Source organism: Ictidomys tridecemlineatus, chromosome 9 (genome assembly GCF_052094955.1).
Source record: "Ictidomys tridecemlineatus isolate mIctTri1 chromosome 9, mIctTri1.hap1, whole genome shotgun sequence".
NCBI lineage: Eukaryota > Metazoa > Chordata > Mammalia > Rodentia > Sciuridae > Ictidomys > Ictidomys tridecemlineatus.
The window spans coordinates 93,594,557-93,620,232 of NC_135485.1; the positions used below are offsets into that span (position 1 = coordinate 93,594,557).

Sequence of the window (25,676 nt, forward strand, 5' to 3'; positions counted from 1 at the left end):
CATCTTCTTGAATCTTTGAACTTACTAATTAAAGATTACAGGTGTATGAATACTTCATTCTTATGGCTTTTAAAAAATTCTCTCTTGTTTCTCCAATTATTGCAATTCACTCCCACTGTGTTTCTATTTGTCTCAGACTTTCTCTTTCCTGTTGCTTGTTTTCATATACTGTGTGTCTTAGGCTGTCTGTTCAGCTCTAAAAATGTAGGACCATGCACCTGGTATGGGTTTCCTCTGATGTTACATTTCAGTAGATTTAAGTAGGTTGATTTTCCTGTAATTCTCTCTGAAGGAGGAAATCATACTGGGAGCATTTTGTTCTGTGATGTCAACTATTAGATTTTAGTTTAGAGTGAGTGGGTAGGGAGCCAGGGGACAACCTCCCGGATGCCAAGGAAGAGGAATTTACTCTGAAGCACTAACATTCACACTGGAGGCTTCAAACTTCTCCCTTGAACTTTTGTTCAACTTTTGAAGGGCACAGTCCCACAGATTTTTGCAGGAGAGAACATTCTGGTTGCTTATCTTTGATTGGAAGGGGTAGAGGGCTGGAAATGTGCTTTCGGTGAGAGCATCTGCCTAGCGTGCACGAGGCCCTGGGTTTGACCCCCAGCCCTGAGAAAAGAGGTGGGTAGGTGCGGTGGAAGAAAGGGAAAGGGGCACCTAGTGGCTTCAGTTTTACATTTTAACTTTCTTGGAATTCTGACTCAGAGCATCTGGGAAGTTTCAAAAGGAAGTTTGGCTTCTATTACTCTCTTGTTAAATTAATGATGAGAAAGTAATATATCATGACAATATTAGCATTGTTCCTCTTCCAAACGATGAAAAGCTTCACTGATTTAAGACAGAATGCTATGCTCTCACTTATCATAGAACCATTTAAGAAAGATTTACTACTTAACAGGACTTTCGGGGATCTTTCACCAAATTCTCTTTTTCATTAAATCACTCTAAATCTTTTGTGTAAAATCCATCCTTAGAACCCAGCTAGCTGAATGGTACAGGTTCAATGACTCACTCAACTAGTAGAGCTACCTTACAAGGAAACATCCTTGGTGGGAGTGATATTGGAAATTCAAGCTCAACAACATTATTAGAAAATAACTTCAAGATACTGCGGCCCAGAGATCGGAAGGAGAGTCCTGTCCCGCACCCGGAGACACAGAGATACAGGGTGAGCCACCCTGCACTGGGGTTCATTATTCAGCAAAGCGTGGCTCCACAGCCCAACATCAGGGTACATATAGGCTTGCGGCTGCCACCACCGCTGGGACATTGCCGCTTGTATCAAGGGACAACAATAAAGACCTGGTAAGATATCACCAAGATCCCTGTGGGCCTGGCTGCACGAAAGGTATCTCTACTAGGGGTGCTAATAATTATCCTGTTGCTGAGGTAACAGGAGTCTTGCATGGGGTTGCCTCTCTCTTGTTTCTCCTACTAACAGCCAACTTCTTATGATTACCCTCTCACTAGTCATATAATCTAATACCTCCATATTCTAACATTCTACCTCATAAACATCTCAGCCAACTACCCAGGCCCCCTTCTACCATTAGAAACTCTAAACCGTTATGCAAACCTATTGACCATAAGGTAGAAGATAACCGAACTCATCATTTCTAATTATAGTGACAAAACTGTAATGTAAAAATAGAAGCTAACCAATATATGGCTGCTCGCTGGGTACATTGAGTGCTGTAATATTGATCTCTCCCTTAAAGGTGAGGTATTGGTAACCTATAGGCCTACTATAAGACAATAGGGCAGAAGCTGTAATACCTCAAATCTATACTCAAGTGAGGAAGACTCATAGACATCATGAAAAAACAAGGGAGGAAAGTATCCCAAACAAACCACAACACTACAACAATAGAATCCATAGATAGTGCAGTAGGTGAAATGTCAGAGAAGGAGTTCAGAACATACATAACTAAAATGATTTGGGAATTGAAGAATGACCTAAGTGAGTAGATGCAGGCAAAAATTGATCACTCCAACAAAGAGATAAGAGAACAAATTCAAGTTGCAAGAGATTACTTAAAGAAAGATAGAGATACTGAAAAAAAAAACAGAAATCCTCAAAATGAAAGAAACAATAAGCCAATTAAAAAAAACTCTATAATTTATAGCATCACCAACAGACTAGATCACTTAGAAGTCAGGAACTTAGACAATGAAGACAAAATATACAATCTTGAAAATAAAGTTGACCTCACAGTGAAGATAGTAAGAAACCATGAACAGAATATCCAAGAATTATGAGATACCATTAAAAGACCAAATTTAAGATTTATTGGGATAGAGGAAGGTTCCGAGATTCAAACCAAAGGAATGCACAATCTCTTCAATGAAATAATAGCAGAAAATTTCCTAAGCATGAAGAATGAACTGGAAAATAAAATACAAGAGGCCTACAGGACACCAAATGTACAAAATTACAACAGTTCTACACCAAGACACATTATAATGAAAATGCCTAGCCTACAGAATAAGGATAGAATTTTAAAGCCTGCAAGAGAAAAAAATCAGATTACCTATAAGGGAAGACCAATTTGTATCTCAGCAGATTTTTCAACCCAGACTCTCAAAGCCAGGAGAACCTGGAACAACATACACCAAGGTATGAATGCAAATGGATGCCAACCAACAATCTTATATCCAGCAAAATGAAGCTTCAAATTTGATGATGAAATAAAAATCTTCCATGATAAATAAAAGCTAAAAGAATTTACAGCAAGAAAGTCTGCACTACAGAACATTCTTGGCAAAATGATTCCATGGGGAGGAAATAAAAAACAACAGTGAAAATCTGCAAAGGGAAGAACTACAATAAGGGATAAGCCAACCAAAGGAGAAACCAAGTCAAGCTAAATATCAAAAATTTTTAAAAAATGAGCTGTAATATAATTCATGTCTCTTTCAACTCATTTTAATAAATTTTTACACATAATAATTTTAACTATAATATCATCTAATTTTTAAGCTTTTGTTTATTTCATATTATTTTGTTTTCCATTTCTCTTCACAAAGTTACACAAATATGTTCTTTAAAAGTTTTAGCATTTTATACATTATATTTTAACATGTAATTAATTTGGTATGTGAATATACATTCCCTGTGATATGAGATGAGGTATATTTCACTCTCTTATAATTAGAAATCATTATTCAAGATTCAAGGATGAAAAAGCTTAATCAGAGTAAAAATTGTTTAATAAGGTATTTATAAAGGTAAGGGAGAGGTTGAGAGAAACTAACAAATTTTGTGAAGCACCTTTCCTTTTGTAAAATTGGAGAGGTGAGAGGTGAAATAAGAGAGAGCCATTATGAAAAACTTGTAGGAGAAGGTGATCTAACTGAAGTTATTCCCACCAAAAGCAGGTAGAAAACAACTCACAGTCTAATAGAGTCTTTTTTTTTTATAAAGAGAGAGGGAGGGAGAGAGAGAGAGAGAGAGAGAATTCTTTTAATATTTATTTTCTTAGTTCTTGGCAGACACATCCCTGTATGTGGTGCTCAGGATCTAACCCAAGCTGGATGCATGCCAGGCGAGCGTGCTACCACTTAAGCCACATCCCCAGCCCCCTAATAGAGTCTTATAGGGAGGAATACAACACCTTGCTCTACTCTTGTATATTTTAAGTACATCTCTTTGATGTCCCTTTCTGATGGAACTCAACAAGAAACCACATAACAAGAGGACTTATCATGCAGCCTACAGCATATGTCTCACCAAAAGGTGAAAGATGGAGAAAGGAGCCAATATGGGAGCCATTGGTTACATGAGGCTACTGAAATTTGAAATGTGTCTAGTCTGAATTGAGGTGTGCTATGTATGTGTTAAATAGACATTAGATTCCAAAGACTTACTGGGACAAAGAAAATGAACATGAAATACTTTACTTATCTTACTAACAATTATTTTCTTTGCAAATTATGTTGGTAATCCATTGGTTTAAATGAAAATGTATTAAAATTAATTTCTCTATTTGTTTAAAAAAAAAGAAGTAAAGGAGCACAAGCTAACCTATTCTGTATCTTGACAGTAGTACTATATATCCATATATATGTTGTCATTTTTTATATTTGTGTTATCAAAATTCATATAACTATAAAACTAAACAGGATAAATTTGCCATATATAAATTATATCTCAACAAACATGACTTTAAAAAAAAATCTAGTTCATGAAGTATTTTAACAGTATTGGGCACATACTAACCACCTGATAATAATGGCTGTTATTATGATTCATTAAAACAACCAGCATCAAGATGTTTCATGGTGGGGTAGGGAGGGAGAGCATGGGAGGAATAGAAAAACTCTAGATAGGGCAAAAGGGTGGCATGGGAAGGGAGGGGGCAGGGGGTTAGAAATGATGGTGGAAAGTGATGGTCATCATTATCCAAAGTACATATATGAAGACATGAATGGTGTGACTATACTTGTACATAACCAGAGATATGAAAAGTTGTGTTCTATATATGTAATATGAATTGTAATACATTTTCCATTGTCATATATAACAAATAAGAATAAAAATAAAATAAATAAATAAAAAAGAAAAGAATGGAACTTCAAGAATAATATCATCTGCTGATTGGCTGTTGCATTATTATTATTATTATTATTATTATTATTATTATTATTATTATTATTATTTGGTACTGGAGATTGAAATCAGGGGTGCTCAACCACCGCTGAGCCAGTCCCTAGCCCATTTTTTGTGTTTATTTAGAGATAGGGTCTCACTGAGTCGCTTAGTGCCTCACTCTTACCCAGGCGAGTTTTGAACTGGTGATCCTCCTGAGTCGCTGGGATTACAGGTGTGTGCCATGGTGCTTGGCTGCATTGTTCTCATTTATGAAATTGTATGATTAGTAGAACCTACTGGAATCTTTTCTACTTTGGCTTGGTGTTCCTACCCAAAAAAGAAAAACTTGCCTAGAAGTAATTGTAATTTTTAAAAAATTGGTGTGAGAAACACCTGCACTGCATAAAAAACAATGATGCAATTGAATTGTGGGGTATGAGGAAAGCACATTCAGACAAAATTCCATGTTTGCTATGAGATTGAAGGGGGAGCGGAAAACTTCATGGATCTATTCAACTCTGCCTTTAACAAGAGGAATGCATTGACTGCACTCATTTCAACCTAGAAAAAAACAACTTCCTCTTTCTGATGCCATTTTTTTTCCATATCTAATATCATCTGTTTGCCACTGGTAGTCCCCTTCACCATGAGTGAAGGTCACATCGAGGCAACATATGTGGCAAGGAAAATACAAAGATGGATGAGTCATGATGTGTAGCCCCTCTGAAAGATCTTTGGACATTCCCTATTCACTGAAATATGGATAGAATATAGGTAGCCATCTGGAAAGGTTTAGCATATGTCAATGTCCATCCTCCTAAACCAAGATAAAGTTAAATTTCCCCAGGAGCTAATTTCACCGGAAATAAAGGACCCATCTCTTCCCTTCCAATGAATGGTGAAAAGGTAAGATATTTTTAGAACATTACATCTCAGAAGGCTCATCAGGATACAGTATTTGGGGTAAAAAATGGAATTTGAGTCTCTGACACTTATCAGTTGAATCATGAACAAATTACTTGAACTCATTAAGCTTTAGTTTCCCATCCGTATAATGGGGTGGTGGTCCTCCCTTTTTAAATAATACTGCAAATATTTCATAAGTTCATACGCACACGTATAAAACCGATGGCACAAAGTTGGGTTAACATGCTTTATAGAGGAAGTCAGTGTTCAGAGCATAAGCAAAATGGGGGCCTCCAAAATGAGAAAAAAAAAGCATAAAATTATTTTATTTTTTAAAAGGAAATTATTAAACTAGATATCCTCATTAAAAAAAAGATTGCTTATGTTTACTCACACTTTTAAAAAGTATGTTTGACACTTTGGTGCTGTCCTATTTTAAGTCACACATGTAGAAATGGCCCCAACTTCTCAGTGCTTGGTTACTTAAAGGACATTTGACTCTCTCTTGTCTCTTCCTCTCTCCCTGGAGTCTCTCCTCCTGGGACCTCACCCAGTGGCACTGAGCCATTTTATTAAATTGAATATGCACAGATATTTAAATACATTTATGCTGGTGTACTTGGGATCCAGCTTTTGATTCATTGTGAGTTTTCCCCTTAAAATAATTCAAGGCCATGCATATCTGTGTCTCTCCTATTTGTTTACTTTCTGTCTGTGGTCTTTTGGCTTATATTTTTCTATATTGCTTGATATATTTTCAAGTTCACAGCCCCTGATGTCTGGTGGAGTTTTCTGGCCTATTATGCAGAAAACAAATCAATATCTATTCAAAAATGTAGAAAACTAACTACAAATTCACAGGTGGTAAATATTTAAAATATAATGGAACTCACGGGTTTTCCACTTTCTGACATTTTCGTTATGGAGGCAAATTGATGTACAGCAAAGCACACCAGGTAAGTGCTCATTGGAACAGACTTCTGAAAAGTTGTTCGAATCCATTGGTTATCCACTGACTCTGATATCTATAGAATACAAAAGATAATTTTTCATTTATTAAGAGATCAATCATGTCTAAGACAAACTAATGGTGACCCCCCCCCCAACTCTTCTCTCTACTCAGGAGCTTTGCCAAAGCTCAGAAGTAAAAATTTTTGTGGTGATGTTGAAAAGACTAAAGGAAAATTCACATTATTTTAAGTATTGTGAAAGAGTAACTGAATTATATGCAGTATTGGGATTCTCTAGGAAAAACAGAATTTGGACTATGATGTCAATTGGATGAGAGTTTATCTTTCTACACTAAACAACAATCCTCACCATAATATTTTAGGGGGTATTTTGATCTGTTAATAAAGGATAGGCTAGTGTTTAATACTGTCAGGGAGAAAGAACTTTGTAAATGTTTGCTGACTTGAGTACATGCCGGAGGGGAATCACTCTATCAAGAAAAAATGAATGGTGGCTTCTCTTCTCCACTTCTAGTTGTCTACATAGAAGACCCAAGATATGGCCTCTAAAGTCAGTGCCTTGGTTACCATGGACAGAGAGAAGGATTCCAGTGCTTGACATACTCCTTCTTTGTCTGTTTTTTTTTTTTTCCACACCAGCTCTGCAGTCCTCCCTGTCAATCATGAATCCTAATACTTAAACAATGAATGCTTTCTCAATTCTTGGTACCATTGTTTAAATGCTTCCACTTCCTCTTATAGCTTCGATCTAAGTGGGAAGCTTTACAAAGAGATTAAATGAGGGAGGCTGAACTAGAATGGATCTATGATTGACATTACGTGTATGTGCTTATAGAAAAGTGCTGGGGTTCCAGTAACATAGTCACTCCACGATGAAAGACGAAGAGTATTAGTGTTGATCTCCTAATGACCTGAAAATTTTCCCTTTCCCAGCTCTATTGTCTGGATCTAGAAGAAGGTCAAGAAATATAACTCTGTGAAATGAAAGGTAATGTAGGGAGACTGTGAGCCGAGACTGGTGAGTTTGCTTTCCCCCTCCCATTCTCTTCCCTCATTCATGCCAAGACATTCTGATGATGCTGTACCCTGAACCCATCTTCTGGGTCAATGTGTCACACTTTAACTTTATTCTTTCCTCTCTCTTCTCCAACCAAAACTTAATTTCTCATGTGCCTGATACCAAAAGAAATCAAGTTTAGAAGCTAGTTCACATGGAGGCATGGATGGCTGACGACAGTTTACATTTTAACCCTCTAATGTTTTTGTTTTGTGGTTTGTCTTTCCAAGGGATATTTTATTATCAAAAGAGAAGAATTTCAGTGATGACATTTCAGGCAGTGAATCAGAAAGATCAGAGGTATAATTTCAGCCTCCGTGTCCTTCTGGTACTAAATAAATGATAATTATACCTAAAGATGAGACCTATTCTTTGACATGTCAAATGTATAAAGTATGTTGAACTTCAACTTTGAGGTAATGATATTCTAGTTAACTACATTACCAATTATAGAGGAAAGAGTCTTATGTTAATTAATGATTACACAGGCAGAAATTAGTGTAGCCTGTTATTTATCCAGCAGTTGACAAACATTTCCTGTTCTCAAAAAAAACAAAAAAACAAAACAAAAAAAACCTACAGGCATGGTCTTTGCTGGAGTTGGCTTCTACAACCCAGTATTTAAGATTTTTCACAGTAGTTTTTCGGTGTTTAAAAACTGGGTTTATATTCAGCTGAAAATAAAACTACTGAGTTTTATTTTAGGCCCAGAAATATTTCTAAGCCTGTAATTCCATTAGTTTGTCATGAATTCATCATTATTAGGGGATTTTGTGAGTTGAGCAAAGTCCCAGCCAATGGATGTCTACTGTTTTCTCTTCTGCACAGAAACATGGAGGTGACTTCTTTACTGGACTGTGATTACTAGAATTCAAAGCAAAAGCAAGTGTTAAAATGTATCCTGAGTCTTCTAAACCTACAATGAGTGCACATTTAGTTCTAGAATTTAATGGTTTCTCTTCCATGGCAAATCAGGTATTTTAGCTGATATTATACACACAGACTATCTGCATAAACAGAACATTAAGAAATACTCACCTCAACGGGCATATTTGAAAGTGCATGATAGTCTTTGGGGTGGATGATGGATATGGTGTAAGTCGCCTTTTTGTTGGGCTCATCAAAACATGGGAAGGATTTCCTGGCATCTGTTGGTTCATGGTCAGTGGCCGCTATGCTCCTTAGAAATAAACACATAGACAGAATACATGCTGCCTCTTTTGACAGACCCTATGTTCTTATTCCTATACAAAAAAAATGATTATAACTATTATATTTCTTAACACAAGGTTCCATCTAGGAAAATTATCAAATAACTGTCAAAGTCTGTCCTGGAATTTTTAGATTGGCAAATCCATGAAAATCCAGAGACAAACAACTTCCTATATTTTATTTGAATATTTACACATTTTACAAATCTGTTCAGTGGGCCAAAATAAAATATGAATCATGACTCTCTCTATCCCAAACTCATTGAGCAACAAAGAGATAAATACAAAGCTAAACTCAAAGGCCTGTTTCTAACTGTCCTAGAGGTAGTGAGCAGCTGTATTCTGTCACAGAGCAGAGGAGTATCTTCCAGCATCTCCAGGTCCTATCCAAATGGCACATTCTGTCTTATTTATGTTATACCACAGACAGAAATCCAGTTTCATTTTCATGCAGAGGCAGTGCTGAGCAATTCCCCAGGTAAAGTAAACTTTGGCCTGATTTAAAACAAATCCACCTTTTGGGGCCGGGGATGTAGCTCAGTGGTAGACAGGTGCTTAGCATGTCTTAGCATCCCCAGCAATTTTTTTTTTCAATTTTTAAAAGCCCATTTTTGAAAAATACATCAGCATTCTCTTGTGACTCTAGGCATTTGCCTGTGTTCACTAAAATGTTAATGTTTATTATTTCTAGAATTTCAAAATGAAAATTTTGTTTTTGCTGAAAAATCTGCTCAAAATCAATTAAATATACATTTTATACCTGTAAACATATTAAAATAAGGCAACAGTGTTGTGTATTTGCTCATTGGAAAACTAAACAAAGTAAAAAGTATAAAAGAAAGGAAAAGTAAAGCAATGTTGATTTATATTCATTAATAATTTGTAAAAGGAAAATATTTTGTTCTTCAGGATTCTCAGAAGCTAAGGAAGGCCTATCATAAAGAGTACCAACTTAAGTTATCAATCATTCATTTGTCCCACAAATAGGTGTTGTCCCTACACACACACACACACACACACACACACATACACACATTATTCTAGGTGCTGAGGAAACAACAAAGAATTTATAGATAAGGTCCCTGATATCATATGAAAAGATAGACACCCAAACAACTCAGTCATTTAGAAGAGCAATGAGAGTTAAACAGAAATAAACCAGGGGAGATGGCCGACAGTGACCCAGGAAAAGTGATGAGCAATTTCTGGTAGAATAATCAAAGGGGAGCTCTTGGAATGAATGATGGTGTGCTGAGGTCTGGATAATCACAAGAAAACCAGACAAGTGAAGAATAAGGAAAATGTGTTCTAGCTCAGGGAGCAGTGAGTGCCAAGTCCTTCTAGTGAAAAAAGAACCTGGTGCAGTTGAGGAACTGAGAGGTGGTCAGCTGAAACCCAGTGAACCAGGTACTTGGGGAAAAAGAAGAGTTCAGCACAATCAGATGAGGAGAACAGGCCATGGGAACACTCTGCATTTTTATTTTGGTTCAAGGATCTATTATATACACTAATTTACCTAAAAAGTAATATGCCATAGGTCAACATCCATCCTAGGTAAAATTATCATATTTTTTAAATTTTTTCCAAAAGCTATCTGGATCTAAAAAAAATTTCTTGTTAAAAACTTGGCCAAGAAAACTCATCTATACTAAAAATAAATAAAACCAGAAGACTGGCTATCTTTCAGGAGAGTGTTGACTGAAAAAAGGGACATTTTCAGATGATTGGACAACTTTGTTTTCATCATAGAGATATAGATAGCAAAGATGGGCATATTTGTCACAGTTCCTTGAATCATGATCATTAGATTTGTACATTTCAATGTATTTTATCTAAAATAAGTATAAATAAATGTTAAACACGATGAAGTACATTTGTATTTTTGCAACGGTATGTGTTAGCAATTTGGAAAACATCCTTCTCCATTTCCTAAGCAGGCAAATGAAAAAAAAAATTGAAGATAATCTTTATGATAGGGCTTCCTTAGCTTCCTTAGCTTAGTAGATTCCTCACTGTTGGGTAAGGGAGTTATAGATTTGTAAAGGGAACACTAAACTGCACTCTGTGGGGCTGAATTGTAATGACAGGTTTCATTGTGATTTCAATGATTTTAAATAGAAGTATAAAAAGCAGATGATACATAAATACAGAGACATATATGCCCTTGCTTTATCTACTGAGCAAGACTGGAAACAATGACAGGCTTGAAGTAATGAGCACAATTAGTTCCCAGATGACTTTAAAATATCATTCTCTACTGAAAGAAACCAGGGCTCCTTGGAGAAATGGCTTATTCTGGTGCTGGGTCAGGAAAATTCCAAGATGATCTTGGAATATCTAACTGTGCCAAAAAGTCAGGAAATATTCAAAGAATCATGGGAACAAGTTGAAAGGACACAAGAGCCTGCTTGACGTGAGCACCACTGGACAAACTTGGGAGAACTGGAACATCAAAATAAATAAGGGAATTCATGAATCCATGAATCCTTATTCTGATTTTCAAAACAAATAAATAAATAGGGAGGAAGGAAAGCTCTTTCTTAGTTTGCAAACTCATAATTTTAGTAGGAATAATGGTCTTACAAAATCATCAGCGGTAAATTTCATCTCACTCCAATCAGAATGGCAGTCATCAAGAACACAAACAATAATAAGATGCTGGTAAGGAGGCAGAGAAAAAGGAACACTTTTATACTATTTTGGGGTCGTAAAAATAGTACGACCATATGGAAATCAGCATGGGAGTTCTTCAAAAGAATAGGCGTGGAACCACGGTATGACACAGCTATAGCACTCCTTGGTATTTACCCTGAAAAAGTAAAGTCATCATACTATAGTGACATGTGCATGTCCATGCTTACAACAGCACAATTCATAAGACCCAAATTACAGAACCACTCTAGGTGTCCATCAATGGATGAATGAATAAAGAAAATGTATACAATGGAGTTTTATTCAGCCATAAAGAAAAATGAAATTATGTGACTATGTAATTTGTAGGAAAATGGATGGAACTTGAGGCCATTATGTTAAGTAAAATAAGCCAAACTCATAAGGTCAAAGAGTATATGGTTTCTCTTACACATGGAAACTGGAGAGGAAAATGGATAAAAAGAAGTGATGTTGTGGAAGGTATTTTGAAAACCAAAGGGAGATCAGTAAAGGAAAGTAACTGCAGGGAGGGATGGATTCAGGAAATACTGGGGAATGATATTGGCCAAATTATATTGTTATATTGTGTGCACGTACATATATGTAACAACAAATTCCACCATTATGTACAACTATAATGCACCAGTAAAAAAAAAAAAAAGAAAACATGGAAAGAGAAGAAAAAGAAGAAAATAAAATCATCAGTGGATGTTCAAATAAGTAGGTAAAAGTTTGATGAGGGATATTTGCATAGTTTCAAAGAATCTTCAGAAAATTACTTATCAAGGAGAAATTGTAACTTTACAACAGACTCCAGTCCGAATGGCAGTCATCACTGTTGGATTCCATGTTGAGCGAGTGATTAAAAGTAGCATCACAAATAATAGTATAATCAACAGTCTCCTGATGTGATTTCCTAAAGGAATACAGTGATATTCCTGATGTGTTTAACTTGAATTTTTAAATCCTAAGAGTCAGATGATCTAAAATTAAGTGATATTCTCCAAACAATGCCTATGCTCTTCAAAAATATTGACACTGAGAATGATAAAGAAGGGCTAAGGGACTGTCCTGGTTTCAAGGAGTACAAAAATGCAATGCATGAGTCAAGATTGCATTCCGGACCAGAAAAAAAAATCAATTAGAACATAACTGGGTGGAAATTTGATTATGGACCATGGATTAGATAATTGTATTGTATCAATGTTAATTTTCCTGATTTTGGTAACTGTACTGTGATAATGTTAGAGGATACCACTGTACTTAATAAATATACAGATATTAAAAGAGAAAGGGAGAGAGCCCTCACTGTATTCTCCAAAGGGAGAGCAGGTGGACAGAGAAAGAAAGGGAGGGAGGGAACAGAGGAGGGAAAGTGGGGAAGGAAAAAGAGGGAGATAAAAGGAGAGAGAGAAGAAAAGGGACAAGATGTAAATGACTTCTGAATCTGGGTTAAATTATTTATTCTGCAGTAGAATAATTATTGATGAGTTGTGTGGTGTTAACAGTTTGGTAAACTGAAGTTCCTAACATCTTATAGATTATATTGAGTGCAAATGCATCAGAATAAAAACTTGTACACTTTCCCAGAGTGTTAAGTTGCGTACAGTGATCCACCAAGCTCCAACCCTATGATAAGTCAGTTGCTTTTGTTCTTCTGAATTCTGGAATCTGATTTTTTTTTTCCAGAAGCAGAGGAAAAAGAAAAGTCACTCCCTGTAAAAATGCTTCACCTTAATCAATAAGTCAGCTAACTAATTTGGGAAAGGGTGGGGGACTTCAGGTGGGAGGGAAAGTAGGGAGGGAGTGGATCATTTTCCAAATAACAGCCATTTTGCAGGTTTCCAAATACTCTATTTTGTCCTTGGGTAGATGCTAGATAAACTCCTAAGGACCCAAGAGAGAGAAGGCTTCTCAGTCCTTTAGTGTTCTCTCTTTAAAGGAGGTTCTGCTTGATAATAGGCAAAGCCTGCCTTCTGAAATCAGAGTATTCCTGAGCTTGCACATGGACCTGGGGCAGATCTGGCTTGGTTCGTCTTGGTGGTCTTCCCAGCAAATCACAGCAAGTCCAACTCCTTCACAGTGACCTGGATTTACATCAGTGCAGGCAAAGTGACATTCATCAACCAGCAGGGCCACAAAATGGGTATTTTTTTTCTTTGTTAAAGTGCAGGATCATATGATTTTAGGGTAAAGCCCTCTTCTAAAACTAAAAATTCTTAAATTCTAATCTTACTTTGATCCCTTAAGTGTGATTTTTAAGCAAGTCACAAAACCTTCCAACTTTTAGTGTCCTCAAACTGTAAAACCTAGTCACCAGAGCCTGTCTAGCCTCTTCACAAGGTTAGGGGGACATAGGAAGGGGAAGAATATAGGTAGTAATATATTTGAAACTCCCTTGAAATTTACATGATAGGTTTAGGACACACCTCATTGTATTTCCTAAAAATCTATAATGCTAACTATGCTTTCTGATATAGCACTTTACATAATCTAAAGTATTTATAATTTATTCATTTGATATATTAGAACAAAATAACTTGTATGTAAATATTATAGGTAATAAACCATTTTTAAAAATGGTAATCCCTTATTTTTCTCATGGATGACTAAATAACCTAAAAGCCTCTATTAATATAGTCAAATTCAATAAACATGACTAAATTTTTAAAAATATTATGCAAACTTGAAGGCAAGGTATATGAGATAGCAATGTAAAGCAATTGCAGAACACAACTTCTCTGGGGAGGTTTGATTCAGTGATTCAAACTTCTTCTTTTAAAAATCTAATGAACTATTAAACAAATTAATGGAAAAGTCTGACTAATAGCATAATACATTTGGAAGTGACTCTTGGGTATGTCCTGAATAGCTATCATGCCAGTCCAATGTGCTGCTGTGAAACCCTTCTCCATAGGGGCCTTGCTGTGTCACATTAAGTCAATTGCTAGACCTAGCATGTTAAAAAGAAATTCCTTGTAACTTATTAATTCATCCACAGGAATAACATCCTTCTGACTTTTCAAAACACATTAGATCAAGGTGACTCTGGAGAAAGCTGAGGAAGAGATCCAAGTCACAGCCCAATTCACTCTGAATCAACTTTAAAAAACAAACAAACAAACAAAACCTACCTGATCATCTCATAAACTACTTTTTATGAGGAAAAAACCACTTTTTTTCCAGTGAACACTCTCAGGCTATGTTCAGCAATTTAATAACTTGAACCAGCAAAATAACTACCAAGTCCAGCAAAATAACTACCAAGTCCAGATGAAATCCTTAAGCAAAGGGCTTCTGATGCCAAATGTCTATGCAGACTAAGTAAAGGGTTCCAGAATTGTGTAGGGAACCTCATCAGTCAGTGCAGGATGGCTCATCTAGATTTCAGTCTTCAGTGTAGTTTTATGGTGGTCTGAATAAACCAGTTAATAATTTAATTTCCAATTGCTTGGTTTTTTTATTGCTTGACCTTGGATATTCAAAGTCAAGTAAAAATCTTTTTCTGTTATTTCCTCACTTCCAAAAGGAAATTATGAAACCTCTTTAAACAAGTAAACAAAACCTCTCCCCAAATCTAATTCTTTACTGATAATGGGCAGACTGTTGCATGACATCAGTCTAAGAATATAAGAATAAGCTGAGTACAGTGAAAATTTTAAGATCAAAACTGCACATGCTTGAGTATACACCTCTGTGCATGAGAATATACCACCTGCCCCACACACTTGACTGTGAGCATCTCACTGATGCTTCCACTCGGAGCCTAAATCTCATTACAAACTTCAGATATATTTATTCAAGTGCTCACTAGTCGTACCTTCTCAGATGTCTGACAGGTCTCCAGCAGGCCTAACACTGAAGTTGGCCTTCCTTCCTAAACCCGTTCTTTTTTTTTTCTTCCATTTGCAATATCAACTAAAGGCAAGAGCCATCACTCAGTTCACATACCTCAGGCATCTGAGACCCATAACATTAGCCCTTCTCTACAGTCAGTGGATCTGGGAATCTTGACTACCTTCCCTCTACTTTCTCTATTGTGTCCTTTTCTCTCTATCCTAAAACCACTATCTGATTGATGCTCATCTCTTTTCAGTACTTCCCATATACTTAGATGTTGATTTATCTCTTTCCTTCTCCATCTACATCCAAAGAGTTACCAGTTAATTCCTCCTTCACAGTCTCTGTCATAGCTAGCCTTCTTTTTCTTCCCTGCGTGTTTCCCAGAGTTATCCGTAGCTAGCTTCTTCCAATCGGAGACCACAAACTAATGTTCTTACCCCCGTTATGAGTTTCTGACTTGGCATCCACCTGCTTTTATCTTCTCATCTCCTTCTGCCTATTAAAATCCCATTTATCAAAACTCAGTTGAAATCCTCCCAATGTTATGAAGGACCACCTTGAAAAACCCAAATTAGAAACGACCTGCTCCTCTTTTAAATTCTTCTTGTACTTTCTGTCAATTCTAATGATTCTCAGTCACAAAAGTATGAAGATTGCATTCCAAAGTCAAACAAAGATTTGACAAACTGCTCTTCCATTCCATAGCATGGGGAGATAAGGAGCCAAGGCTAATTTTCCACCCTAAGTGAGAAGATTTCACCAGTGAAAGTGGAACTCATCAATGGGAAGTGGGCTGCAGCTTTGTCAATTTCAATTTCAATGTCTCGGCATGTGTAGGGAAACACCAGTCACATGGGGACCTGAATGAAAACGTTCCCATGTAGTCATTCAATGACATTTGAGTGTTCGCTATGTACTAGGTGGGAAATAGGAGAACAACCGTCTCTTCTTAGGAACTCCACTGGAGATTCCACAGTCACAGTGTGGGAACTGTGTACTATGGCAGTCTGTCAAAGATTCATAATGGACATTATCAAATGAAAGTTTCCAAAAAGTCCCACAATTAAAAAACAAACCAAATTATGTATGTAATATTATTTCTTTGGTTGATTTGGCCACAGAATCCCTCCCTTGATTCTTTTCTGGCAATATCTACTAAGATTCCTTACAACCAGATGCTATAGAATATCCCTTGGGAAATTCTGTGCAAGAGTAATTCAAATACTGAGAAGGAAATGCTGAGTGTTTGAGAGAAGAAAATACATACTTTGGAGATTTAAGTAGAAGGAAACTTTTTGGGAAGAAGACAACAGGAAACCCTATATAACACAGTGAGTACAAGTGGAGGGGAAGAATGTAGGGAGGGAAATATTCCAAAGGTTACAGTTAAGTGGTATTTCTTAGACTCTTAAGTAACAGTCTAGAGAGTAGGAAGAAGTGGGAAAGAAAGGAAAAGTGATGCAACGTTTCTCAGCCTCTCTGTTACTATTAAGACAATGTGGATATTATTATTATCACTAAGGAATTCTACAGTGGTTCCACTTATTTTTTTCCATCTCTCAATCTTGAGAAAAAGAATCATGGATTGTTGTCTCATCTCCTCTTTGTGAAATTCAGGTCCTGGTTGTGTTTGCAGAAATCAAGTAATTTTGGTTACTACTGAGTGCAATTATGCTTAGAATGCATTGAGACTGTCACAGATTGATATCCCAAACTGATACTCAACCCCAGAATTAAATTTGATGTTAAGGTAGAAAGGTCAGGAAATAGAATTTGAAAATGAAATTGATATGTCAAAGGGATATCTGTACTTCTACATTAATTGAAGCATTAGTCACAATAGCCAAAACATGGAATCAGCCTGAGTATCCGTCAACTGATGAATGGCAAAGAAAACATGATATACATACATAACAGAATACTATTCCCCCTGCAAAAGGATGAAATCCTGTCATTTGAGGCAACGTGATTGAAACCGAGGACATTATGTGAACTGACAGGCACAGAAAGTCAAATTCAGGAGGATCTCACTCATATGTGGAATCTAAAATACTTCTCCTAGATGTTGAGGGTAGAATGGTGGTTACCAGAGGCTGTGATGGTAGTTGAGAGAGCTGGGATGCAGAAAAGCTGGTCATGGTACTAAGCTACAGTTATACTAAGCTACAGTTATAACAAGACGTTCCAGGACACTATTGCCCAATATGGTAACTATAGATTATGTATAATACAGTTCATAAAAGCTGGATGAAAGGATTTTGAATGTTTTCACCACCATAAAATGATAAATGGTTGTGGAGACAGATTGCTCACTCTTAGGGGAACGTTACACAATGAATATATGCATCAAAAACACACCATAAACCTGTCCAATTTTTATGTATTGAATAAATAAAAATATACTTTGACTGCATACTTAAAATGAAACAGTATGGTAATATTTAAAATTGTATGAACATCACATAAGACAAAGTTCACTGAAGAGTATGACAGAATGGTGCTGCCCTGTGACCTTACCTTGAAAGTCCTTATATGGACTCAGGGGATGAGAACCACTAGGGACTAACTACATTGTCAAGATGTTACTCACAGGCTTGAAAAAAAACAAAACAAACAAAACAAAACATAAATGCACTTTTCTCAAGTGCCTGAAATATTTCATCATAAGAAAAACAAAAAAAGTATTCCATTTAGCCTAAATGAGATTATTGAGTAGATGCCAGAATCCTCCAGAGCTGTGTGTGCAATACGGAACTGGCAGCATCTGTGTAATGTGAGAGTTTCAACTGCAACTGCTACTAATGAAAACAGGCAAACTCAGGAGACTAAGCCTCCTCGAGAATCTAGCCAAGCCCTGTCCTTCCTCATCTAGGATTTGCCAACCAAAAACTAAGTCGGCTGAGTTTCAGAGTGAGCAGCTCTCAAGTATATCTACTTTGGTAAAATTAACTGGTACAGAAAAATAACACAAAGAGCCAGAGTGAAAATCACATTTGAGTATAAATGCTTTTTTAAACTTATAAATTATGTGACAGAAATTTATTAATGGAAACTTGTTCCATATTTTTGAACCTTTCTTATATGAAATTCTATCTTATTTATTCTATAAATATTTTGATGGCTTCCCTCAGATAAGATTTCTATTATCTTCACACATTTTTAAACTAAAAAGCAGTTTAAAAAGTTTAGTGATAATGATTTAAAAGTTTTGGCTTATTTTCACTTTACACTAATGAAGTTTTACAATCTCTTTAAGGTGGATATTCTTCAGAATTTTAAGCCTTTTCCTCTATGAAATTGGCAAACAATTAAAAAAACCATCATATTGTTGGTGAGGTTCAGAGAAACAGACCTGTTCACATATCACTGATGAGAATGTAATTTGGGACATAATTTTGGTCGATTTCCTAGGAATTTTTAATAGAAATATTAGAAAATGTTTATATATAACTTACTAACTGTTCATTGTGTTAAATAGGAGCAGCTTACCCACATTTAGTAGAAAAGTTGAAAAATTACATTAGTATTATCCAATGGCCTATCAAATATTCCATTTGTGGATGAATACAAATGACGTATTAAAGTATTGATGATATAGTGAAAAATTATGTTACACAATACCACCATGCAATACAATAACACCATGTTTATCTGTGTGCAGAAAAAAGACAGAGTATCTGGCTAAAGGCTAATAATGGCTATACGTGGGTGATTTACGGGGAATGTTTATTTTTTTCTTATAATTTTCTCTGTTTTACAAGTTCTCTGTAATGAATTTGTATTATTTATTTAATGAATAAACTAAGTATTTCAAGTTTCTTGACATATTTGGCCTACTACTACTTTTATTTTTAGGATAATATCCTAACCTAAGGAAATAAACAGATATATACATAAAAATATATGTATACCTATGCCCTTTTCTAACTTTTTTCAAATAATGAAGTACTAGAAGCAACTCAAATACCCAACATCAGGGAATTAGGGGAAAGTTTCTGTTCCTTCATACAACAGGATATTACACAATTTTTAAAATCTAATTCCTGTAAATATTTAAGAATGAGAAGCCCGGCCCATAGTGCATGTACAGACGTAGTATACATCCCAGCCTCTGGGGAGGCGAAGGCAAGAGATCTCAAGTTCAAAGCCAGCCTCAGCAACTTAGCAAGACCTTGTCTCAAAATAAAAATAAAAAGGGCTGGGGAAATGGTTCAGTGGTTAAGTACCCCTGGGTTCAATCCCTAATACCAAAAATGAAAGAAGAAAGAAGAAGAAGGAAGGAAGGAAGGAAGGAAGGAAGGAAGGAAGGAAGGAAGGAAGGAAGGAAGGAAGGAAGGAAGGAAGAACAATTCTGGCCATAGGATACAAGAAAGACATGATCCTTCCTTCCTGAAGATATAAAAAAACAATTCTGTGGATCTCATACAGTTTTTCAACGTCTCTCTTTGATATACTGGACAAAATAATCATTGACATTTACTGATTGCTCACTTAGATACATGAAGGATGGGGAACAGCATTCAGGATGTAGTGTAACATCACTTTAAAAGCTTAGTATAAAAATCACTGCCCAATGGCCCAAGAATATCACTAGTGAAATTTACTGAACTCCTAAACTTTAAAATCTGAAAGTAGTCTGTGTAAACATAAAGGATGGGATGCAGTGTATCATGATTCCTCCTGGTTGAGTGAAGGACTCCCTGCTTTTCTCCCCGCTCCAGGCATTTCATTCACTACAATTAAATTTTAAGATAGGTTTTTAAAGTAAGGCAGGGCAAGAAGTTTTGCTTCTCAGAGTTAACAGAGAGAACTGGAGAACTGAAACCGACGACGGCAGATAAAGATCAGACCAATAAAATAACTAAAACGTAGAATGTGAAAAAAAGAGAAAAGAACTAGAAAGGAGATCTGTGGGCTTAGGGGGAGTAAAGCGAAACTTAATATTACTTGACTTGCCCGTTCTCCACGTAGGTGGTTCTGTAAAACCCCACCAGGGAGCCGTTCAGCCAGCCAGCGAACTCCATGGTCAGGAGGTAGAGACCTTTGTCACCGACGGGGGCCAGCTCTTCTTCGGCCTCCACCACCACATACTCTTGCTTTTTATACTCGAAGCACCTCCTGAGCTTCACCTGCTCCCCCGAGGGCTTCCTGAGCTCGGGGAGCCGGGTGATCCAGGTGTCCCGCAGGTGCAGCCACAGGTGAGGCGTGGGCGCGCTCACGTTGATGGAGATGGTCACTCTGCCGGTGTACGTGTCCTGCTCCATCAGGGGCTTCACCTCCAGGTCGTAGTGCACGGGGTTGACGGTGGCCGGCAGTCTGAAATGTTTCCAACCTCCACTTGCATCTTCGCTGGCAGGACAGGCGCTGGGGTCCTGGGGAGGGGGCTCTGAAGGTCTGGCCGTGGGAGGAAGGGCCGAAGGGCTAGTCCGGGGAGGAAGGTGGGATGGCGCCGGAGCTGTGCCGTCGGTGGAGTCACACGATCGGGTCAAGCCCACGGAGAGTCCCACTATTAACCCCACAGCCACCACCACCGCACAGATAATAGCCACATGTTTGGTTTGAATGCAGTATCTCTTAGAGCCCTCTCCCTCTGCAAAGTTCATTTTTTTTTTTTTTTGTTTCCGAAGTCAAATGTTACACATAAGAGGGATGTTAAATTTAACTAACGTCAGCTGACTTCCTTCTTAAATTGGAGAGAGTCCCCTGGCTTGGCAGCCTGTTTTCACTTTCACCCCACCTCTTCCTCTGGCTTTCTTGCTTTCTTGCGTCTTTTCCAGTCCCTTCAAGTTCCCACCAGCCACTCCAGGGTGAGGGCGGAAACGAGGGGGGGTGGGATGGGGACTCCAGAAGAGGAGCTGAATCCCAGACGGGGAATGACAGGAACATGGCCCCAGCTCCCCTTATAAACACCGCATCCCCACCCCTACCCCTCCCACACTGGAGCAAGTTAAACATAAAACAGGACTTCGCTTATCAGCCAAAGGAGAATGATTCCCCCCCCCCCCCCAAAGCTCTGTCAGCAGCTTTCAAGAGAGAAAGCCTCTGGGTAAGAGGTGTGCTTACAGAGAAAAACTCAACCTTGGCCACTAGGTCTTCTTCCTGTTGTGTTCACATTCTCTCTCTTAATTGAAGGGCTTCTTGAATTTCACTATTTTATCAGGTCGCTTGCCAAAGAAACTGTTTCTATTCTTTTTCTTCCTATTATATGAACATTCAAATTCTGCCCTCTGGACAGTCCTTAGCGTTGGGGGCTTAGAGTTAATTCATAAATCCAAAGACCACTTCTTTAAGCTGTAAGGCAAACCTATTGCATTTGGATGACAGAGGGTCCGGGCAAGTCACAATGACTTCCATATTTAGGGGTAGCTGTACATGGAGGCACCCAAGTCCTTTGGAATGGTAACAATACAAAAATAATAATGCAAATCTTGACAACTTTTTATATGCCAGGCACTATGCAAAGTGATTTATAGAAGTTGTTGAAATTTTTCCAATAACCCTATGAGATCGGTGCTATTTGGATGACCATTTTTAGAGATGGTAAAACTGACATCTTAAGAGGTGTCATTGTTGAAGGAAGCATAATTGGTAAACAGCAAATTGGGGTTGGAATGCAGGTGTGTGTATCTAAAGTCTGTACATTTAATTACCACATTACACTGCTTCTATTCTGTAAAGAGGAGAAATATTCAAAGGTTAAGTACCTGGGAGAAACTCAATTATTTCCCAAAGTACAATCTATGAGTATTAATAGATACGCTGGCAGGACAGAGAATCCTGCCTGAGAGAGTAAGTTAAAATCTTCTTTGCCTTCTTGCATTCTTTCAGAGTCTCCAGATTGTGACACACATTGTGAGACTCTGAGAGGAAACACTATGAGGGTAATTTCCACATTTAGTTAACACGTGGGCTTTTTTTGTTTGTGTTTTTGTGTTTTGGTGAGGGAACACCAAGGAACACACTCTAAGAAATGTTGCTTTAAACTATTCTGTTACAAACTAAACAAAGGAACGAATGGGGGTGGGATGACCTCTTTAAGGCAAAATAGTCTACTATATTCTAATATTTGCATTTTCTCATGAAATACTACTAAGAGGAAAAGAATTAATAGAAGGAGGAGATATGGTTTTGTAAATTATAGATCTATCTTGTATTCATTAATTTCACATTCTGAAGCAATTCTAAACTTTTTGAGATCGCCGTATGTTTAAACTCAGCAAATCAACTTTCTGAATGTTAGCCCTTCGAGCTCCCCCCCAACATTTTTTTTACTTTTTAAAAATTTATATATGACAGTGGAATGCATTACAATTCTTATTATACATATAGAGCACAATTTTTTCATATCTGAGTGTATACATAGTATATTCACACCAATTCGTGTCTTCATACCTGTACTTTGGATAGCAATGATCATCACATTCCGCCATTGTTAATTACCCTATGCCCTCTCTCTTCTCCTCCAACCCCTCTGCCCTATCTAGAGTTTGTCTATTCCTCCCATGTTCCCTCTCCCTGTTCCACTATGAATCAGCCTCCTTATATCATTTGGTTTGGGGGGATTGGCTAACTTCACTTAGCATTATCTTCTCTAACTCCATCCAATTACCTGCAAATGCCATGATTTTATTCTCTTTTATAGCTGAGTAATACTCCATTGTGTATATATGCCATGTTTTTTTTTTATCCATTCATCTATTGAAGGGAATCTATGTTGGTTCCACAGTTTAGCTACTGTGAATTGTGCTGCTATAAACATTGATGTGGTGTGTCCTATAGTGTGCTGTTTTTAAGTCCTTTGGGTATAGACCAAGGAGAGGGATAGCTCAAACCCCCTTTTTGTTGAGAAGATTGACATTTCACTAAATGTTTGATGTCAGATATTTTTGGACCCATCAGCTCCCTGGAAAATGGCTGGAAATCATATGTGTGTTTCAAAAATAAAAGGCAAAATAGGAATCAAATTTACCTCAACATAATGAAAGAAAAAATGAAGAGAAAAACTGTTTGGAAGAAGGTACATATGAAGTTATATTAAACTAGAAGCATTTTTTAGAATGATCAGATAAGCAAACATATACAAACTCCACCTCATCTAGAAAAACAGTAATATGAGACTCTATGCATAGACTGGGCAGAGAAGAAAATAGACCTTTGGGGTAGAATACACTTAATGATGACTGAGAATGGCTACTTGCTATAAAACATCCCTCCTACTCTGCCTGGAATTCCATCATAAAAGAGTCAGTACTTACATGCAGTTTTTGCTAGAAGAAATAAAATACATTAAATACATGTAAGTAGTGTGTGTGTGTGTGTGTGTGTGTGTGTGTGTGTGTGTGTAAATTTAGAGTCTATCGCCTAGTTCCAACCACGATATCTCAGTACCTGTCTGTGAAAGCTGACTGCATTCAGTGAGGGGCCCCGCATCCTAACTGGATCAGCATACTAAGGTTGCTAAATGTGATAGAGATAAGACACACAGCCAGGGAGGTGGGGCAGGAGGGTGGCAGAGCCAGGACGTACACTAAACCTATCTATGGTCAACAGGTTAGGATCTACTAAACATAAACTCACCTAGCTTTTATAATTCAACACTTGTTCTCATTGCAGCAGTACCTACTGTCCTTCGTGTCACTGACGCTGGAAGGCAGAGTCTGTGGCAGCATCCTGTTGACCTTGAAAACCCTCATTCCATGCTCAATCCACAGTGACCATCAAGGCAGCTACTGAGGAAAGAGAGAGAAGCTATTCCTACAAAGAGACCAATGAACCATCACACAAGCCCTTCCAGATGAAATAGTTTATGTTGGATAAAGTTATGTTGAATGAATTTATATCAGATAAAAGTAATTTGAAATATTTTCTTTCTGTTTTTTGTTGTTGTTGTTGGTGGTGGTGGTGGTGCTGAGGAATTGAACCCAGGACCTTGCCTGTATTAGGCAAGCGTTCTACGACTGAGCTCCAACCCCTACCCTGATAAAAGTAATTTGGAAAGGCTACTCCTGATCAGTTTTCACTAATTAGGTCCAGGCCAGTGATGGCTGTTCACTGTAGATTCTAGATCACAGCTCTCAAAGCTTCTGACAATGTACATTATCATCTTCTATTTAAAATACAAGTCTGATATTCATTCTCCATTTGACGCAATAAATGTTTATGGATGGCTTATGAATAAACAAATGAACAAGAAGGGGAAAGGAAGGCTGGAGTTGTAGCTCAGTAGCAGAGTGTTCACCTAGCACATGTGAGGCACTGGGTTCAATCTTCAACACCACCTAAAAAAATCTAAAAAAGAAAAAGAAGGGGAAAGGAACCAAGAATCCAGAATAGAAAGCATTCATGGACATAGTATATCAGAAATGTTGAGTTAAAATAGAATCAATTACAACAAATAAAAATAAATAAATAAAACAAAATCAGTTAAAATTCCAGGAACACATACTTTGGAGGCAAAGAGATCATATCGGGTCTTGAGAAGCAGAGGTACTTCTTAACCAATTCCTTCCCACAGCAGGTATGTTGTGATGTTGGAATCACCATAACACTGAAACACCTAGAGTGTGCCTCTTTCTCTCTCTTTTTATTTTTTCACTTGAAGCTTCAGCTTAAAGCTGTGAAGTCCAGGGAGTACATTTGTACTGAGGCTACCTGGCCTTCTGTATACATGATGTGCCTTAGGATCACCTGAGCACCAGAACCATCTGCAGAAGTGTTGTCAACAACTGACACTATAGTGTGATTATTTGGCTGGTTCTTTATTTCTCTCAGTTGATCTGAGGTGAACCCCATGGTTAACCAACAAACAAAAGTGGCAAGCTGGATTCACAACTTGGAAGAAGCAGAATCTGCCACTATTTTAGTTGTATTTTTTAGGGAAGATAATAACCAGTTCCTCTCCATCTTGCTATAGGGCCACTTTTATCACGCATGTAAATTCTACATAATTCCATGGTTGATCCAGACATTTTCAAACTTAAAGGCTTAGAATGGAAGCAGGGAGACATTTTCTATGACTCTGCTAACTATGAATTGTGAATCCATATTGGCGATGCTCTTTGTGATCCTGTCTAATCCATTTGATGTTTTCAATGCCTGTATTTTATTCATCATCTTTTATTAGGATTCAGTAACTGTTTGAAAATATTCAATTCCCATTTAAACTAAGTGGACCAAATAAACTTTAAGAGCTGGAAGTGATTGCAGCTGTTAGGAGTAGTTTTCAGATGGAAAATGCTCGGCACACTACAACTTATTTTTTGTGGGTTGGTAAATGATGAATTGGTCCAATGATTGACACAATATGGGCAAATACACACTAGGGAAAATGAAAAGGAGGAGAATGTGAAGGAAGGATAGATGATAAAGACAAGAGAAAGGAAGAAGGAAGATTTTCAAAGATGAAGGGAAAAATTATTCAATAAAAAGTAAAAATCAAC

The 25,676-nt window shown here is 37.3% G+C and overlaps 1 protein-coding gene across 1 annotated transcript in view; it reads right to left on the reverse strand.

Moving 5' to 3' along the window:
- Enpep (glutamyl aminopeptidase) overlaps window positions 1-21,097 on the reverse strand; it is an 80,153-nt gene extending 59,056 nt beyond the window's left edge. Inside the window, exons 1-3 of the mRNA XM_005330096.5 lie at window positions 20,185-21,097; window positions 8,570-8,711; window positions 6,397-6,528 (exon numbers count right to left, since the gene is read on the reverse strand). Coding sequence (XP_005330153.1) covers window positions 6,397-6,528; window positions 8,570-8,711; window positions 20,185-20,840 — 930 coding nt within the window. The 5' untranslated portion in view covers window positions 20,841-21,097. The remainder of the gene's footprint in view (window positions 1-6,396; window positions 6,529-8,569; window positions 8,712-20,184) is intronic.
- Window positions 21,098-25,676: the final 4,579 nt, after the last annotated feature.